The 20,936-nt window shown below is 42.4% G+C and overlaps 1 protein-coding gene across 7 annotated transcripts in view; it reads left to right on the top strand.

The window, feature by feature from the left end:
* The window catches only part of sh3pxd2aa (SH3 and PX domains 2Aa), a 140,720-nt gene that overhangs the window by 96,924 nt on the left and 22,860 nt on the right, over positions 1-20,936 (top strand). For all 7 annotated transcript variants that reach the window (XM_033623480.2, XM_033623478.2, XM_033623477.2 and 4 more), the window contains one exon: positions 20,377-20,490. In XM_033623480.2, the coding sequence (XP_033479371.2) occupies positions 20,377-20,490 (114 nt within the window). The remainder of the gene's footprint in view (positions 1-20,376; positions 20,491-20,936) is intronic.

Here is a 20,936-nt window from a genome sequence, read left to right as displayed (position 1 = left end):
ATTTTCCCCTGTGATCCCATTTCTAAATATCTGGCCTGACAGCATCTGCTCACCAGACCCATCTGAGAGCTCCATTTTGAATGTTAATATTTAACATTAATCAATGCACTTACAGCAACATGAGCAACTCCTGAACTCAGAGGAACTTTTGCCCAAGAGGTGGATATGTGTGCTGTCGTCATTTACTGGGCCAAAGAAGTGGAGCAACAGCCATGATGATGATGATGATGACATCACTCGGAGGCTATGCCAAGACAAACACATCTGAGAGCTAGTATAATATCCCACAGCCCCCTTCCCGCTTCCAAGGCTTTACTGCAGCCTCCTGTTCTGCGCGTGCTTATTTTCTTTGACGTTTTCACTGTAGAGACACTGACAGTCCGGCTGTTAAAGCTTATTTTCTTAAACGTCTCCGTCATTACTTGCCAACGTTGAACCGTGGTGTCTTTTAATCATCTCCAAGTAAGACTGAAATCCATATTTTATCTACTTTTCGCTTCAAATGCTGATTTTTTTCTTTCACACATTGTTCACAAATGCTATCATACATTAAAATGCTGTTCCTCATCCCAGCACGGAATATTTTAACCAGTTTTTAGGTGTCTGCAGGCTTGGCCTCATATATTTATGGGTTCAGCTCCGGAGTCGGACGTTGTTGTTTTGCCTCTGTGAGAATTCATTGACCTTGGAAGACTAGACCCAGCTGCTTCACTGTTCAGTGTCAAGAAGACCCATTGTCACAGTAAAAACTGATACAGTTATAAGCTGTGTGTAAGACTGAGGTTGGTGTGTGTGTATGGTTGAGTTTGTGTGGGTGGTTATGGCCCTGCATGTTTGACTTCTGTGCCTTTGTATTCTAGCACAACTTACTAGCAATTTAGGAACTGCTATCTAGTAAAGTGAGATTTATGAAGCACCAAGTGGGTGGGGGTTGGACAGGCCGGAATCGTCCCTGAAAGAGGAGTAGAGGCCTCGTCTGGGCCACTGTCCTGGTTTTCTCCCCCTGGTTCCTCCTTGGACATGGGAACTGTTGAGCATCTGGAGAGAGGAATGTCCCAGCTGGAGAAAATAAATCTGCATATGTGACCAGTTAAATGATATGTTGTGTTTGACTAACCTGTGTCAGATACACTTGATGGGAATTCTGAGAAGCCTCTTGGAAGGAGTAGTACTTAGAAATACTAGAAGGCTAAGATTCAGGTTTCTAAAAGCATGTTTATTTTTCTTCTCTGTGATTGATAATTTACCTGATGAAATCCAGATTGTTCTGTTTTGGTCAATCTTACGCATGATGCAGAGCAGGCAGATGAAAACAAGAGTCTACAGCCATTCTAACAACTCTGTGAGGATGTACTCAGGCACAGCATACTGACATTAGCTGATTGCTAACATCAGTTTACTAACATGCTCAGAAGAAATGCTCATGTTGAATGTTTCTTTAAACCATGGATATATTACATTTGTACAACAATGTGTCGCTGATACATTGAAATTCTGTGTTCTTGTGAGGTGTAGTTAGGTTTAGACACAGAAAACCACTTGGTTTGGTTAGGAAGAGATTATGTTTTCGGCTTAAACACCCACATTTGATTGCACAATAGCTTCTGGAAAGGCAGGGATGGGTTGTTGAAATACTTCAAGGTTTGGTGGCTCAAACGCTGCTGTGATGTGCAGCTGAAAAACACTCAGGGTGATGCCAAAAACACTGGTGAGAATGCCTTTAAGGGCTGACAAAAGACAACCGGTGTTGTTGTTTGTTGGTTTCAGCAGTAGTTTTGAAGCTTTGTAGGTGTCTCGCCTATGTGACATGCCATCCAACATCCCAATGTGTAAATGTAATGTATTTGTGGTTTGCAGAAATGTATAATGTGAACATTTTCGTCTGGCGACTGGGCTGTGCTCACAATGACCATGCTAAGGTGCTGGTGCGAAGCAGGTTTAAAGATCACCCGGCTCACCAGCTTGGTGTAGCGTGTTAGAATGCAAACATATGCTAATGACACTTCACAAGAAGTACAGCTGATTGTGATAGGAATGCCAATAGTTTTGCTAGTTATTAGTCATAAACCAAAGTATTGGACAAGTTTAAATTTAGACCAGGTGATCCATCCAACAGACTATTGACAATAACATCCAGGGATCACCTAGGTTATGTCATTAGGGTTAATCCTCCCCATCATAAAAGCCTTTGTGCCAATCCATCATTTAGATTTTGAAATATTTCACTGTATAAGTGAACACTTTGAGCTGCTGGTGATGCTTGAAGAAAGGACAAAGGATCAAAAAAGTAATTCGGATTCATGTTTTGGGGACTCTGGATATCTGTTTAAAATTTCAAGGCAAACAATCCAGCACATGTTGAGACATTTCACTTAAAACCACAAATGTCAACCTTGTCAAGGCACTAGAGAAAATGTCATTAGATCACCAAAGTCATTGAGATTCACCAGGATAAATACAGTTTCATCCTGTCTCATCTTATCCCTTCTCATCTCGTCTCGTCTAATCTTAGGATTTATCCTCTGAGGACCATGGGTACCTGTAACAAACCACTATCATCCCTAGAGACACTGAGCATGGTTACATGCGCACAATAATCAGATAACTGTGAATAATCAGGTAATGGTAATAATCTGATTTGACACGTTTACGTGCACTTCAATAATCTGATAATCAGAAAAACCTGGTTTACATGATTCAGTCCTTCATTTGGATTTCTCCTCAAGTACATGACATAAAACTCAAACTTCCTGTTACAGTAGGTACTCATATCCTTGAAAATAATACCAAGTCATATATTTGCAGAATAAAGCACTCATCATGCTGACAACTTATATTCTTACAGTACTGTTTGTTTTTATCATTAACAAATACATGTGAGAGCATTCTAATGTGTAGTTTATCAATGTGGAGCCAGTTTTATATACTTTGGGTAGATTCGTAGTAAAAGTACTGCAAAGTGCAATATACGAGTGTATTGTATATAAATTTGTCACACAAAGTGCATAACATATAAGTAAGATAAAATAAAAGTGACAATTTAAACACTGAGAATATAAAAATATATTATTTTATGTAAAATCTTTATCTGAAAGGAAACAAAAGCTGTCAGATTAACGTAGTGGAGTAGAAAGTACAATATTTCTCTCTAAAATGTAGGGGAGTGGGAGTATAAAATAGCAAAACCCGAAAGAAACCAGATTAAAGGGTATACATGCACCGAATAATCTGACTATTGGGGAAAAAGGTAGGTGTGTTTATCTGATTTCTCATAATCAGATAATGGCTTTTATCTGATAAAGCCTATGGGATTATGCTGTTTACATGACCACTTGAATAATCAGGTAACTCCAGAAATCAGATAATGATCGGTTTATTAGTGTGCATGTAAACGCACTCACTGTCTATACACTATCCCTAAAAATGACTTCCTGCCATGTAGAGCTCTTTGTGAGTCTACAGGTTCATCAGATTTTGGTTGAATTGGATCTATTTGGAAAGGCCCTGACTTGTCTCTTTAGCTTCACTTCAACCAACCAGCCCAGGTCAAGTTCAGTATGTTACACAGTAGAATGGTTATTTTTGCATTTTCATTGTCAAAAGTCTTTTCTCAAACAAAGCTTGTCTCCTTCTTGTAATAAACAGCCACTTACGGAGAAGAATGTACATGAAACGTTTGATGTTCTCCATTGTGTATGTTACACAGTTATTAACATCCAGTAACAACCTTGCCTACATTTAAGAGTGCTACCTGCAGTGGAAACATGGAACAGATCTAGGGTTTAGGTACATGTCTGTATGAGTTACGTATGGTCTCTAAGGACACTATACAGAGAGTGTTTGTTTCAGTTATTAATTTGTACATTTGTTTTGGGTTTGTGCACAAGTTTGTTTGATTAAGGGACCTTTGTTGCATGTAATTTCTCCCTTCATTTTCTTTTAGTGCTCTGCTGTCTACTGCCTGGTAAAGGCACAAACAAATACTTGATGCTGTGTAGAACGCATGTCTTCATGAGCACTAACCCTACGGATATTTTTTTCTTTACTTTCTGGTATCACCTCAGAGGATGAATTGAAAGTTCAAGTGACTACCCTTCCACTCTGTGGCCACAGTGACATAGGGGGGAATAAATGTGGGGAAAAAATACCCTTTTTTCCTTGTTTCATCAGCCGAGACTAATGGATCTGCCAGGAGGACCTTGACGCTAAACTGCAAACAGGATCCTTTGGGTTACTGTACCGCCCAAGCCACAACACCAGCCGGAGAAGCCATTTGCCCAAATATCTTGGCCCTCTTCGCTGCCAAGTTTCAGGGGCATTTTGTCACAGTTGATTTAAAGAGATTAGACAGATTGGCTTACCTCACTCTGGACTTCACTCTGCACCTCTCCTGTAGTCTGACCTCCTGCTGTGTTGTCAGATTATACTAAGCCTCTATTTTGGAAAATGATAACAGTTGTGTTTCTGAGGACTTAAGTCAGAAATTGCTATGGTGTACATGGAAACATCAAAGACATCTCTCGGTTATGTGGCATTGCTTGTCAGCAGGCACTGTGCTGTTTGAGACAGAATCAGTGCCAGGAGTTTTGGCAACACTTTCCCACCACACCTTTCTCAGTGCCCATGAGATCTGGTGAGGCTGGCAGCACTCAGTCTAACCCATAACGCCTTTTCAACGGTTTGTCCTCAGTGCTGTGCTTGGGCTGGCTCGAGACTGTTCCCAGTGGGGATCAGTTTCATAAGGAAAAAGCCTTGAGCTAAAATTTAATATCAGAACATCACATTGCATTTAGTCATTTGCACTACAAGCTCTAGTTAGCTTTGGGAAAGCCTAACCTTAAGGCTATGAAATTATTACAGCATTTGTAGTGGCTGGAAAATGAAGAAATCCCTCTGAATTAAAGCATTGATGAGTTCAGTTTTTCTATATTATTACCAATATGTTGGACTACCTTCCCATTAATGCTCTATCCCTTGTGTTGGTAGCAGCAGTTGCGAGAAGAACATGTTGACACTTTAGGTTTCTGCAAACCCCAGATACGTTACATTTGTAGGTTTCATACGTAGCATATCAACTTTTCTAAAGCAACGTATTATATGAGCTCAGTTTGTCACTGGGAGAGTGGAGAGGATGGTGGAAGGCTTGACACCAAGGCGAGATGCTGACCTAAGCTGCACAACACTGTTTTAGATCAACAAACGACAAAACCAGTAGTTTATATAAGGACCTGTCGCTGCGTTTCCAGCTGGGACAGTGCCACAAAATGTCGGTGATTTTTAGTGACATGTCACTGTTCTTCCATGGAGGATAGTGCCACTAAAACATCTTTTTTTTCACCAAGTCATTGCTGCATTTCGAGTGGCTTTATAGCCACCAAAACCGGGTATTTTAAGCTGAAACATGACCTTTTTCTAACCATTACCAAGTGGCTATTGTGCCCAAACCATACTAGATGCTGACCCCAGCATTGTTGAAATGTAAGGAAACTTAATATTTTTAATTTGTAATATCATATAAAAGTAATGTACTTGTGGTTTGCAGTTAGTACAATGCCAACATTTATTATGGTGATTTGGTCATACGAAAATGTAGCCTGAAAGCTTACACATGCTGTTTGAGGCAAAGTATTTTGTTATTGCCCTGAGCATTACCATTCACTAATACTGACCATTATATGTTGAAAGACCAAACAAGAAATCAGCATGTTCAATTTATTATGATATAAAATGGAAAAATAAACACACCTATCCATGACACAACTACTTGTTCCACAACTACACCAATAGCATATTGAGAATACAACATATACAATAAATACATCCAGTAATGTTGCCCAAAGCTATGAATTACATATATTTGGTTTATGGAACCATTGTAAAATAAATCTCAAACACTAAACCTGGACTGCCAAATACTAAAATGATCAAAGTGCCAAAATGTGTAAGCATCATTTCCATTTTAAAGTTTTCTCTGGAAGGAGCTTTAAAAGGTTTTGCATAGAAACTAGCTCGACATTCCTTCGCCTTAGGCTGTCAAATGTATCCTGTGTGTTTAATCAAGGTGCACTGAGGGCTATCTTAAATGATGTTCCGGATCAGAGGAGGCTGCTTTGGGCAGAGTTCACATGGGAGGCCGGAGGCAGTCATTAGCATTGCCTCCAGGCTATAAAACAGACAGCCAGCATCAATCAGGGTGGTACGTCTTGAGCCAGGAGATGGCCCAGTATCATTCTCACACCGCCCTGGCTTAGCCGTGTTAGCTGGCTTCACCCTCAGGCAGTAAAACAACAAAACTGCTTCAGTGACTTCACTTAGAGTTGAGCTCAGACAATCTGGGGATTGCAGAGGCTCAAGGGAGTCTCCTTCAAGCCGACCAGGGAGCCATGCATCTGCAGGGTCTCATGTTAAAAGCAGCATGTTTTAACAAGCATAGTAAAGAGGTGTGTACAGATACCGAAAAAAACTTGACATTTCTGTCTTCCTTAATGAGCATGATGATAGTTTCAGCACAGAGGGGTGTGTGACTGTCAGAGGAGGATATTTTAGCTACAGGGTGGCAGCACATGTGAGGAAACACACGTACGCCATATGGATGATGAGGTTTAGCCTGACCACACTGAACGTGATGTGTAGCCAACACTGCTTATTGAAAGCCCCACCGCTGGCTATCCCCTTTCACTTGTAACAAGTCTGGCTCAGTAACAAGACCCCCGCGTTTCATGAAAACTTCAACCAGGTAACATGAGCTTCAAACTGGGATGTAATGCTTCAGTCTTACAGTGTCAATAAAGACCAGAACCTTGAAATCGGCACTGACTTTCTAGGAAGAAACAGCATGGAAGGGGCTGGGTGCCCCCTCATATATCCTATTTTTAACTTAAGAGGAGCTTTGAAGTGTCTTAAGGTTGTGCACCCAAAAATCCAGTCTTCTGACTCTATCTCACCCTTATAGCATTCAGAGCTGTTGTTTCTTCGTGGTGAATGGGAGTTAAAGTGGATTCCAATAGTGACAGTTTTCCACAGCAAAAAAAGTTTCACCATATTCAAACTTGTCATAAAGTCTTGAAGTGTGTGGAGGCGTTTATTCCCCATTGTAAGTTGACATTTAAAGGTTATCTGGATAACCTTAACAATTCTCAACACAGGAGGAAGCATGGCTGTCTCCTGGGTAATTTGACCATACTATAGTTAAGGAGTGCTACGTTTTAAATATTTCCCTGACTCACAGTTAATAAATTAATTTGGCAATCAAGAAAATCAACTAAAAAAAAAGAAATGTACACTGCCATGAATACCCATTTCCAACTTAACAGTGGCATGCGACATAAAGAAAAAGTACACGTTAAAAAAGAGTTTATCGTCCATGCACATTGACGAATCAAACATGACTATCTTACAGCCACTACTGCATCTTCTCAAGAACTATTAGTGGAAATGAGAGACTCAGTTGACTTGACTAGAGCTGTACCCGACTCGGAATTATGTCAGTCGAATCGGATTCTGACATTTAATACAAATATTCAACAATTTGGAGTTTTCTGTTCATAGAAAGTTTTAAAGTTTGAACAGGACTCGGCGGGACGTTCAGTGTGACAGTGGCATTCACGTAATATAGTAAACAAGCTAATGGCACTAACGACGTATCGGAAATGTGCAACAACGTTTTTTGTCGACACTGGATATCAAACAATAGCCAGAGCCAGGTCGTGTTAGGTATCTTTGAGCTGTAAATTCACTACTTCTAAGCAAAGGGGAAAAGATAATGTTATCTTGGAGCCTTACTGTGTAGATTCTCTCCTCCACCATGCCGCTGCATCACGTCTGCAGCTGTCTGTACCAAAGAGTAACATGAAAGTCAAGAGCGCTCACTCTGCAGCATAATCCAGGGACCAATATCTTCCCAGAAATACACTGCACTGAGCACTGACGACTGCTCGATTTGAAACAATCTCAGTTGACTGAGGGGTCTCCGACTTAAGATTTGTCAAAGCACCAACACGGTTGCTCATCTTGAGCACTGATGATTTAACTTGACCTATACAGTCCTTGGAAGTGCTCCAGCTGCAAGTCATCTGGTATTTGCAACGCAGACAATAAACATGAGTTTGCCTTGGGAAGCCTGAACGCTTGGAATAACATCTTCCATTGAACTTACAGACTTTGTGTGGAGTATCAGTGTGAGGGATTTCTTCAACAGTGATGCCCCCAATAGATGGACGGGGGTCTACAGCCACTCTCATACAGTCTATGAAATGCAAAACCAAAGTATATCAGTATGTGATTCCTTAACATACTTTTAAAGGAGCATATCAACAGCATAAAAGAATCCCAGTAATGGCTTTGGTTTTTGGTGTGCCACCACCATCTGGCCACCCCTATGAAGGATGTCTGGGGTGACACTGTTCTGCTGACTCATCTATTTGCATAGAGTACTTTTCTGATGAGTTATTATGTGACATTTACGATCTTAAGAGAGGGTAAAAAGTGCCACACAACTTTATTATACAAAAAAGTATCAGCTATTTACAGTGTATCTGGTCTTGGATTTCAATTGGGATTCAGTAACTCACTATGATTTTGTGTCCGCTGCATGAATCAAAAGCATATTTTTAACTGATGATGAGGAGCATCTGTGCCAGGAAAACGTTATTGCACTGTAATCCTGTTAATGGAGCTGGTGCGGTCGATGTTAAAAATAATACTGTGGCTGATTTCACAGCTGGTTTTAGACAGCATCAATTGTTGTGCTGCTATTTTAGCCATACTCTTTGAATCTCCCCTTCTGCTTACTCTGCAGAAAGATAAGAAGGCGATTCAGTACGTCGCACAAAAAAGCAGCTCTGCGTTCCAGTGCTCGCTGCTCTCCAGGGGATCTGTTCCTAATTAGACGCTGGGAGGGCGACACAAGAATGACAGTGACCTCGTGGATCCCCCCCTTGAATGACACATTTCTAACACATCATTGTCAAAGCTATCTGCTGACCCTCCTGACGACCCCCCCTAAAACAAAGGAAACAAAAGGAAAGTGTGCGATGTTGTTTTTGGTTGAGGAATTTGTGTGGAATACCACTTTGAAGCCCCTGCCAAACATCTGCTGGCTCTCTCTCTTCTGTCTTTTTTTTTCTGTCTTTCCCTACACCACTCTTGTAATCTCTGTGTCCCCCTCAATATTTTGCTTTCTTTCTCACCTCTTTCCTTTTTTTGGCCCTTTTTTTTTTGGATCCTGCGTCACTTCATGCATCTACCTCTCCCTAGAGGCCCAGGCCTGTGACAGTCAATGATAATCTTGCTCCACTCAGTTACTGTTACCGCTGTATTCACCGTGACCTCCACTTTCCCTCCGCGGGAGAAAGCAGCCAATTATGTCTGCCAAGACACAGTGTAGCTAGAAACTCCAATTAGAGCCCAACACTGTAAGAAATGTCAATTACAGCCCCTCTACTGTTTTACATATTTTGTGCTGTGTGTGTGTGTGCTAATGTGGGAGACAGCAGGTGCTGCTGCATAACCTTTTTGAATATTAGTCATCAGTTGTTGAGCGCCTCATAAATCCTCCAGCATAGTTGGGTCTGTTATGTCAGACAAACTAGTGAGAGCGTGTAGATCAATTTAGAAAGAACAACAACACGATTGTTGGACCTGTTCTATTTTAGTGTGTGCTTTAGGTAAAGAAGTAGGCCGGGATCCACTTCACAGAGCACCTGGACAATAAAAAGACCTGACACCTAACAGGAAATGAGCACTCATGTTCTCATCCCACCCAATACTATGCTTTATAGCTCAGGTTCAAGTCAAGAGGACTCTGGGATTGCTTTGCTCATCGATGTGACTCACACAAACACACACACACGCACTCACACACGGAGCAGACCCAGCCACCAATAACAAGGTATGATGATTTCAAATTGTTAAAATAATAGTCCACCCCTGCGTTCTGCTGTATATACAGATGGCTCTACAGTATGCACTTCATTACCTGAACACCTTTTATTCGTCCTACTCTCCATTTTCACAGCTGCCACTGCTGCTGCTGAGCCCACCCACCCCACCAACTGGCTTTGGCCAGCGTGACTCTTGTTTTTCCATGCCAGGTCATGTATGTGAACATGTGCAGTTATTTGTCATGTTTCAGTGGAAATGTGATATGTTTTCTTCTATTATAGTTGGTCTTTGATCACAACTTCAACCTCCTCTAGGGTGAATTCAGGCTGTTTTTGAAGCCAAATTGAACTCAAGAATATCATAACACATTTGTTTTCCATCCATATGTTGGAAGTTAGTGTGCAGAGTGAGCAACATATTAGCAATTTTGTTTTTCTTCCAGCAAAGACTGGAAATACCCTTGTAAATGTTGTCCCGAAGCTGAAAAACAGTGTTTATGGATGTTAAAATTAGATTGGTACATCCCCTTTGGAGCATGATCATGGAACCAAGATCAGGGTAATGTAACTGTCAGATGATGAGATAAACCTGAGGGTGGTGCTATAGGAAAACTCACGTAGGGTCAAAAATAGAAAGGGTTGATCCTCTGGGAAGCATGAATGTGCACAAGAGGAAACTTTGGCCTTATGTTGGTGCTATGGGAAAAGTCCCAATGTCACCATTTAATTGACAAATGATTGTCACTCACCAAAATATATGCTTGCTATATCTGCTTGTTTGCTCACTTGACTTCTTCTGTGTTTATTATGCATTAAATATGAATGCTATTTTACAGCATGTTCCTGTATTTGTGAATGTCCAGCCCATTCTCGTTAAGAAGTTGTCGAATACTGCCGCTTTGTCAGTGTTTTTGCCATTAGATGCCTTACACCAAAAGCCACCTTTTGTGGCGGTATGATACACAGTCAGGCAGTGTCAGTATGCCATGTGGCTTGAAGTAACCTTTCATGGTGTTAGAATAACTGCTGGTCAGCTGGACGGTGTGGGATTGAAATGCTAGTGATAACACAATAGAAGGAGCTGGAAAGTTCCTTTAGGGCAGGTGGGAGCGGTGGTGGATGGGTCAAAGAAACCCTGGACTTTCACCCAGAAGCCTGGTATTCATCTCCTGTGTGATTGTAAAGCCATGATTTTTTTTGTTTTGTTTTTCCTAAAACTAACCACATATTTTTGTTTCCTAAACACATGCCTTTGGTTAATGACCCAACGTTGGTAGTGGCATCCTGAAACATCAACGGCAGAAGCATTAAGATACCAGTCATGTGATATGTAGACGTGAGAGGCCACTGACAAAGCGGCAACATGTGAAGAAAGTCCGTGGCTGAGACTGGCTGGCTCTGTCACCATCTGATCTATGACGTTAATGATATTTGCTGCATTTCGCGAATATTTACGTCTGACCACAAATCTAATGCTAAAAGTAAAGATAACAATTTTGCATGCATAAATGCCAAATGTAACTTGCGTCCATAGATTGTATAGGTTACGCCACAACTGCTACAATCAACAAGGTGAAGCCAAACGCAGAACACAGAATCAAGAAGAAAGTGGTTAAAAGGGGGTTTTATGGCCAGGATAATGAATGTGGCAGTAGGGAAAAATCCAGGGGTTTTTAGGCTGAGGAGAGTGGGTTGATGGCAGGGAAGCAAACTAGGTTGTAGGGGTTTGCCTGGCTGGAAGTATGGCAGAAGAACAAACAAGTGGGCAGGCATGCAGTGATCCACAGAGATAGACTCAACGAGCTGGCAAGGAGTGGAGCGGAGAGCTGGTGTTTTATATTGCAGGGCTGATTACTGCATGGTTCTCAGGTGAGCAGCAGGGAGCAGGTGAGTTGAATGAGTGTAATCTGGAACCCAGGAGAGTGAGGGAGTTGCCACGCCCACAGCATAGACACACAGAGAGACAGGAGAAAGGGAGGGGGAAACAGAGGACAAGAAAAACACAGGGAAACTAATGACACAGCCAGGGTCGTGACAACAACACATGTAACGTCAGTGCCTCATGATAAAGTGTGCCACTATTAGCAAGCTAGCAAGCTAACATTAGCATTTGCATTATTGTTTGGGTTACTAAATCATTACAGAACTGACTCAATAAGCAAACTAATGGCATACACTATGTCTGACAGTATAGTGGCAGTGAAAAATACACATGTATATTTGTACAATGCTTTGGTGTTCACATTTCACAAGTTTGAAATGTGTTTGTGGTCCCCCCTTTTCCTTCATATCGGCACGGCGACCATTTAGGGTTAGGAGTGTCCAACATTTCACACTCAACATTTTGACTGTTATGAGGGCACCATCCGGGTTCTCCTAGTGTATTGCATAGTTCTCAGTTTGAACGCACTGAGGCACTCAAAATAGCAAATACACCTACGGAAGTATCCGATTTAAGACGTAGCATAAGATTGATCCTCTGGGTGGATGCCTGTGGTGTTCCGTGTCTAATTTTTGGTGGTTGTTTGGAAATCTGGAAGTCTCGAATTAGGGAGAGAAAGAAAAATGGTGCAACAAACCATGCGACCGAACCGTATCACCATCCTTACCCGAAGTTCAGACTAAAAACAGATTTGTTTTGAAAAGACACAAAACATTGAGTTGCATTGGGCATGTTGCTCCATCAAATCAAACAGTCCAGGGATGCACATCTGAGTAGTCGATCCATGAGTTATCAGATGCCAAAAAACATGACATAAACAGTAGATTTACTTCATTTTGTTACAAAGTGATCTGCTAGGATTGTGCACTTCGGTGTACTTCATTAGCACATTGGGTTGCTGGATGATGATGTACTGTGTTGCAGCAAAAGTTGAGCCAGGGTCAAGGTTTAGTTTACCCAGTTCTCTTTGTTTGCACCCCAACTCAATGCCGTAGTCTTAATGTGCTTTTCACCAGCTTCTTTAATACCACTCTGAAGACTGCCTCAACGGGTCAGTATGCTTTGAAGTAAGTGCTTGTCAGATTCTGAAGCTTATCCAGACCATGAAGCATTTCCACGAACAGGACAAAAAGGGTTACTGTACATTGTCAATCTCTTTGCAAGTGAGCATATTCTCTCTTACAGTAATTCGGCCCACCACGCCCTCACTGAAACTCACCGGTCAGTCTCTGCATCATTCCATGCATATGCTGAGCCAAGTTATGCTTTGCCTTAATTGACTCTGAGTAATTTTTCTCCATCTGGCTACCAATCTTTGGCCCAGATCTTCTCCTACGGGACAGATTTTCTGTGAAAACTGTAATCTGACTACAGGCTTCCCACACATGAGGGTCAGCCCACTTCTCTCAGGGACCAGGTTTGCCATGCTGCCAACTGGCTTTTACAGCAAGAGAGTTGACTGCTTCTCTATCTCTCTCGGTCAGTCTCTTATGCCCACATCTGCATTTCCATTTTGTTTTTCTTACCCTGTGTCTCCAGTCTGTCCGACCCTCTGTGAGAGTAGTGTGTGTGTGTGTATATCTGAGGGGGTCCAGCACTGTTTCTGGTCCTCATTTATCTGCTTTTACTGTGCCCACTTTCTCCAGAGCTGGATTTATGGGGGAACTGGGCCCTGTCAAAACATTGCCTCGCACTACCATGTGTGCACACGATGGAGTCTGAAGCTTGTTGTGTGTAAGGGTAGAGAGGCTGCTTGACTGTTTCTGGCCCGTGGGATGTTTTGTTTCGGTGTGCATATGTGGAGAAGACAAAAAAGCAAAAAAATATCTGCCAGTGTGGCATTGGCCATGTGATATTCATCACTTGGCCGTTTGCACAACTGGTCCTGCCATCTCTGTACAACATATTTTCCCCCTGAAAATCTGTGATTGTGTAGATGATGTAAATGTTCTGTATGCCACATTCAGAGCACACTACTATCTGCTATGTAAAGATATTGCAGAGTAATGGCGTGCTGAGCAGAGAATGAAGGCACACTCCGTCTTTGTGTTGTAATCCGAGTTGCTCTGTGGTTTGTTGTGGTAAACTGGTGCGTGCATGTTAGTGCACATGCATATCCCACTGGCTAGCTGATCGCTGCTGTTTTGCACTGCGCTCCTACGACGGTTACCGCTAATATCGGGACAGCGTTGTTGCTGAAACATAGCACTCCCCCTCCAGTTCCCCCCTTGTTAGCACTGTTAACCCTGTCAGCACTGTTGTTGCCATCATTTAGCGCTGTTAATGGAGTTACCTGCTGGCCTCCAAATTTGAAGTTTCCCCTAAATACACTCAGTAGTTTAATAATAAACTAGGAATCCATCTGGACAGTGTAGACTTGTACAGTCTGTCTTTTTCCAATCAAGCACAACCTTAAAAACTGAATCAAAAAGCCATTCATGTTTTTAATTACCCACATTTGGACTTCAGCAACCCTCATTCTGGCATCAATGAAAAATGTCTTTATTGTGGACAGTGCTGCAGCTGTGATTCTACCCAGCACACATGGATGAATTCACATCATTCCTGATTTTTGCACGGTGGAGTATGATAATGCCATCCCCACATTAACAGACCTTTTCACACCAGCACTATCAGCGTACTCACTGAAGGTGTTCAGCAACTGGAGGTCTCACACCTGCCACTAATGATGGCAGACAGCTACCTTAATCCTTTATTAGTGCGGGAGAATTACCATTTTGGTTTTTTTACCGTGTGTCAGGTGGGTTAAAGAGAGAAAAGGACTCCTGCATTTGTCTCTGTGAAGAACTACTGCTCTCCTCTGTACAGGTGGCTCCAATTCTCCTTAGCTTTTTAAGTAGTTGCAATGAATCAGCCTATGAAAGCCCTAATGTGTTTCACATGGAGCAGGCTATTCTTACTGCTAGGCGGACCTTTCACACTGCAGCAAAACAGAAAATAAATTAAAACCTTCAGGAATCAAAAGACAAACTCTCCACTGAAGCACCCAAGGCTGCTCAAACAGATCATATATAAACACAAAAGAAAGTCAGAGTTAAATTCATAATTTAACATCTACCCTGCAGAGAATCCTGCGGTAGAAAAGTCCTGACAGTCCCTCCTGAGTTTAAAAGTCCTAACACTGTGGCAGGCACTTTTTATTGTAACACTGGGCTTTTTCAACCAGGTGGTATGGTGTAAGATTTAATTAGCACAGTATAACTGTCGTGGTGTCAAATACAATTTCATGTGAAACCACCACCTCCACCAGTCAAGGCCAAATGGGGTCCCAAATTGACTCTGACGGGTCAAAAATGAACTACGCTGACCTCCTGAAGCCAAACTGCGCTGTAACGTCTCCGCAGCAATCGACAGGCGGGTACAGAGCATCCACAGAAAGCCTCTGTGACTGCGAGGAAGCTCAGGCTGGAAGCGCTACACTGCAGCTACTGTGCAGAATCCCCTGTGTGTCTGTAGGCCCTCAGGTTGAATTAACTCCTGTGCTGACTGCGAGACATGACCCGCTGTGGGGAAATTCAGGGCAGACAGTATTTCAGTATGATTTTGTGTGTGTGTTGGAAGACGGTGTTTTTATGCAGCACACAAGCTGTCAAAGTCGGGGTGGCTCAGGCCTCACTGTGCTTATAAGGAGAGGTGAGGCCACATGCAGGGGGCTGGACAGGCTCCTCTACTGTGGTCCGTTATGTGTCAACCTGATAGTAGTAGTGTAGTTGTTATTATGGTCTGGCATAAACTAAGCTCAGCGCAAGTCTTTTAGGAGGAACATTCAGCTTTCTCTGATTCTACTGTATTAGCTGCAACACAAAAATAATTATCAATAATTTTGATTATCAGTTGTACAACTATGTAAATATATGTCAGTTGTAAGCTTATAGGAGATCATGCATTTGGTCATGTGTGTGTCTGTGTGTGTTTATTTGTCTGTCTGCAGCTAATCTCGCAAACTACTGGACCAAGCAGCATCATATTTTGACTGTATGTTTTAAGATGTCTCGTGGTTGTGGTGATTCACAATTGTTAAAAAAAATCCTGTTTTCTTGACTGTGTTTTGCCGTCATTGACTGCTGACTCCTTACTCCTCACAACCAGCAGGTAGGGGCTCGGTTAAAAACAACAAGCCTCACCGATAAGCTCTGTTGCAGGCCACATTTTGGCCTTCAGTGTGGCTCAAAAACACATCCATAGAAAAGTTTGCTCTCATTTTGAACTGGAACGTCTGCAGATTAATTAGGCACAATACGAGATGAAAAAAATCACCATTGTCATTATCCTCGTCATCATTTCTACTGTAACTGAGCCATAAGGGACAATTACACTGGATGCAGCTGCACCATTTTTCCGGCTGCGACCTGGTTTTGTTCCGTCTGCCACAGGGCCTCATACCACTGCGGGGGTGTTTCAGAAGTGGAGCATTTTGCCTCCCTAATTCTGTAGACTTGCAGATTGTTTTGCATTGGTTATTTTCCCTTGATATTGGTGTTTTTACCATAAGTAAGTAGGCTATGTAGTTAAAATATTTCTTTCTTTGTCGATTTAATTGTGTTTATTGTTGTTATTTCCTACTTTGTTTATTGTTGTTGAAGTGTAGAGCTTGCATGTTCTCCCTGGGTCAGCGTGGGTTTTCTCCAGGTACTCCGGCTTCCTCCCACAGTCCAAAGACATGCAGGTTAACTGGTGACTCTAAATTACCCGTAGGTGTGATTGTGAGTGTGAATGGTTGTCTGTCTCTATGTGTCAGCCCTGTGATAGTCTGGCGACCTGTCCAGGGTGTACCCCGCTTCTCTGCTAGTGTCAGCTGGCATAGGCTCCCCTGTGACCCCTAACAGGATAGGTGGTTACAGAAAATAAATGAATGAAAGATTTTTGTTGTATTTCACCTCGTAAAAATACATTTGTCCTCATATTTATAGGTATCTTTTAAAATGTGGAAATACAAGAAATGTCTAGAGTCGCTGCGATCAGCTTTGGCAGTTGGAACACACCAACTGTGTGTACTTTTCTAGTTCTGTCAGAAAACTCATGTTTTAAATGTTTATTTCAACAGTAGAATATAGTTATAGTGTGGCGTCTAGACTCCGGCCTCATTGCTCCCTGCAGATATGTTTACATGAGATACTGGAGACTGATGATTAAATATTCCCCCTCTAGCCGAATCCTGCAGGTGGATGCTGGAAGTAGTTATTCATTTAGAGTATTCATTTATAATGCAGTCATGCAGTTATCTGAAAATAACGTGCACTCTTTGTAACAACCAAATTTCAGTGTACCTGTCACCATGGTATATTCGTACTGTAGCTGCTCATACTGTGGCTGCTTTATACAGTAGAAACATACATTCCCCTTGTTACCATTACTGTTACTTTCCCTATGATACAGCTCTTTAACAAGCATATTTTCCACATCATTCACATACGTGTTAATGTGATTGGTGTCGTGCCGGGTAATGAAAAAGGGCGTGATGGGGTTGATTCACCCGGGCTTCTCCAACCACATTAGAGCGTGAGCCATATGGCTGTAAATACATCAGAGCAGCGATGACCTAATTGTTGGACTCATTTGGAGAAAGAAAAAAAAGCTTGTTGCCATTTTTATTCTCTTTTTCTGTCTGTCTTCATTCTCCACGCATCTCTCTTATTCTGTCACTTCTACTGTACTCACATGTTCAATCACACATGCATATAAAATGTCACTTGAGGCCAGTCTGAGTGCTTGAGAGCAGGCGGTTACTCATTTAGATCCCAACGATAGTGGCCAGATGTAGTTCAAGTGTAGCAGACATAAAATACCCAACATCTACTATTAGAAGTGCCACACACTTGGAAATTGGAGTATGTCTTTTATCAGCTTTCCATGGCAAGAAGTAAAACTAATCTTACTCTTGCCTCAGACAGTCAGTTTATCATGCCAGCTTGCACTGTACTGTAATGGAAGAATGTGTCATGCAGTGGTTTCTCGCCAGGAGCTGGAGCGACGACAATAAAAAGTCACATATCCCCATTTCAAGACAAGTGACATGTTCACGGTACAATTCAGTACCGATGATATAAATCCAACTGTAAATGACATGTTCTGGTTCTTCTAGTTTTGGTTGCCGCCCAAAGTGACAAGTGTTTGTGTAATTGTGTCAAGTCAGCTCGTAACATAATAACATACACACGACCACAAATGTCTCACTAGTCAGTAGTACTAAAAGCACGATCCCTCCTTTACAGCTTTGGTCAGGGTATGGATGAAGTGAGTATGTGAAGTGCAGTGTGAGGTGATGATGTGATATTTAATTCATTCATGAGTGGAAACTTGTCCAGCTTTGCGAGCCTCCCTCAAGACACAAGATTAGTCAGTCAGTGTCAAAAGGGCGTGAGCAATAGCCTGGGACAATGTAGACAGTCCAGTAAGAGTTCTTTGGCTCTTTTATAAAGCAGTAATTCAGCATTAATGTTGCAAAAAATTGTGATCGGTCAGTCAGTTGGCTTGATCCAACCTTTTGGTCCAGACTACAACACCTGAGGGACAGTCATGACCTGATTATCACAATATCTGCTACAGACATTCATGGATTCCAGATGATTTAGCCGGATGACTCCTAATGACTCTTTTTCTTCAAGGGTCACCATTAACTGAATGTTTCCGCAACTATTGCATGGACCACCATGGATTTTGTTGCAGATATTCATGTTTCCCTCAGGATGAATTATAAAAACTTTGGTGAGTTCAAAGCCTGGACACACTCCTGTCCCATGATACAATACAAAAAGTAAAACTTACACTGAAACTCATCAAAACTAAACTAAACATTTTTAAACAATAAAAATGAAACTGAAATGAGCAAACCCAGTCTGAAAACTAACTGAAACTAAACTGAATTGAAACAAAAATCAAAAGGTTTGAACCTGGGGTGAGGGAGCCCTTCTGTGTGGAGTTTGCACGCTCTTGCCATGTCAGCATGGGTTTACTCAGGGTACTCCAGCTTCCTCCCACAGTCCAAAGACATGCAGGTTAATTGGTGCCTCTAAATAACCCGTAGGTGTGAATGTGAGCGTGAATGGTTGTCTGTCTCTATAGTCCCTTTTACACTGCCAGATTTTCGGCAAATGTTGGGCCGTTTTGCCGGCAAACTGCGAGCGTTTAGACACACAGAGCTGGATTGGCGAGTTGATCCGAGGCGCGAATTTTCGCTGAGTAGGGGTAAACATATTGGCGGAACTTTTTTAGTTTAAAAAGACTGAGGTGGCCTTCAGGAGGGGCTGTTGAAGACTTGTGGGAGGAGCCACAAGGGCTTGCGAGCCACTGGCGGTGGATAAACAGGAAACAGCTGATAGCAGGAATGAGCAGCTAGTAGCAAGAGGGAAAGGCAAACCTGAAAGAAACTGTAAAGATGAGCGCCCTCCTTGTCCTCGCAAACGAAGAGGCCATTATCCGTCAGATGACAGGAACGGTGAAGGACGGGCTTCCCTCCCACGTCACTGTTTACGTCACACGCTGAGCTATACGTTTTGTTACTTGCTCACGCCCCCCCATTGCCCCGAAAAAGGCACATTCTGTATGAACAAAAAGTAGGTAGGCAGCATTTTGCTGCACTCCCTGATTTTGTTTTTATACTGCCAATGCTGAACGAAGACTGATTGGGCTTTCCTGCAAATTTGCACAATTCCTATTCAAAAAGGGCTTTTGTGTCAGCCCTGTGATAGTCTGGTGACCTGTCCAGGGTGTACCCCGCCTCTCGGCCAGTGTCAGTTGGGATAGGCTCCAGCCCCCCCACGACCCCTAACAGGATAAACGGTTATTGAAAATGAATGAAATGAATAATGAAAAGTACAAAACAATTATAACTCTGGCCCAAAGATCATTCATGTACCTTGGACGGAGAACGTGGTAAACATTATAACTGCTGAACATTAGCATGTTAGCATTATTATTGTGAGCCTGTCGCTATGCTAGTATTAAATACAACCTCATAGTGCTGTATTGACCTTTATTCTTGGGGGTGTTAGGGAGGACTGGCCAAAACAGCAGCAGTACAACACATTTCATAATGAGTGATAGTGTAAAGAGAAGAAACTCCCTCACACAAGTACTTTTCTAAACCTGCGTTGATCTATGTTTCCCTTGAAGCTCCGACACTTTCTTCCCTCCAGTGTCTGTCTTCTCTTTCAGTGTCTGGTTTAGTAATAATGAGAGCTTTCCAAGTAGGTGAAACTTCCAGCTATCCTGAGTCCGCCTCAGATCTCTCCGTCCCACTGATACAGACAAGACCGATGTATCAGATGAAAACACTTTTGCCATCCAAACGCAGGCGGGATGTGCTGTAATGCAAATAATGCAAATACTGGCTCATCCACAGTCACAGTACATTGTGCAACATCTCAGAGATGAGCAACAATGACGTGTAATTTCCATTGTTTGGTGTGAAATCACCACGTGGGAATGATGCTGGCTGTCATCTCTCAGGGCTGGAGTGTTGTTTGCAATACTAATATGTCCCTCTCTCTGTCTTTTCCCATCTTTCTTTCCTCTGTCTTTCCTTGTCTCTAGGTTGGTGGTTTGTCAGCACAGCGGAGGAGCAGGGCTGGGTGCCGGCCACATACCTGGACTCCCAGAATGTAACCAGAGACGATTTGGATCTGGGCACATCCAGGACTGGAGAAGGTTAGCACAGGCACATGCACAGACGCAGCATTATTAGATTCATAAAACACAGAAAGACATAAACGTCATTCTGGCTGAGTCATTATTGGAGAAACATGTGCGAGGAACAGGCCATGATTTCTCAATAATGGTTTTTGGTGGGTGTTTTCTTCTGTGCTCATATCTCAATCTAAGACTAATAGCAGCATACAGAAGCCAGACACACACTCACAAACACACATCCAGTCACACATTAGGAACCTTGAAGACCACAGTCGCAGCTCCATGGTGAAATGGTACCAGACCGCAGCCAAAAGGGTTTGCAATATTTTGGCACCACAGAAAATTCCTTTCAACTCCCCCGGGAGGCTGCAACTCATGCAGGAGTCTTGTTTTGTTGTGACCCTTTCCTCCCTCATGTTTAGTCTGACTGCTGGGATGGAGCATTTCATCACTGGGTCATAAGC

This window comes from Epinephelus lanceolatus, chromosome 3 (assembly GCF_041903045.1).
Source record: "Epinephelus lanceolatus isolate andai-2023 chromosome 3, ASM4190304v1, whole genome shotgun sequence".
Classification (NCBI taxonomy): domain Eukaryota; kingdom Metazoa; phylum Chordata; class Actinopteri; order Perciformes; family Serranidae; genus Epinephelus; species Epinephelus lanceolatus.
Note: the sequence above shows the minus strand (reverse complement) of the source record. Positions and strands in the feature narration are given on the sequence as shown.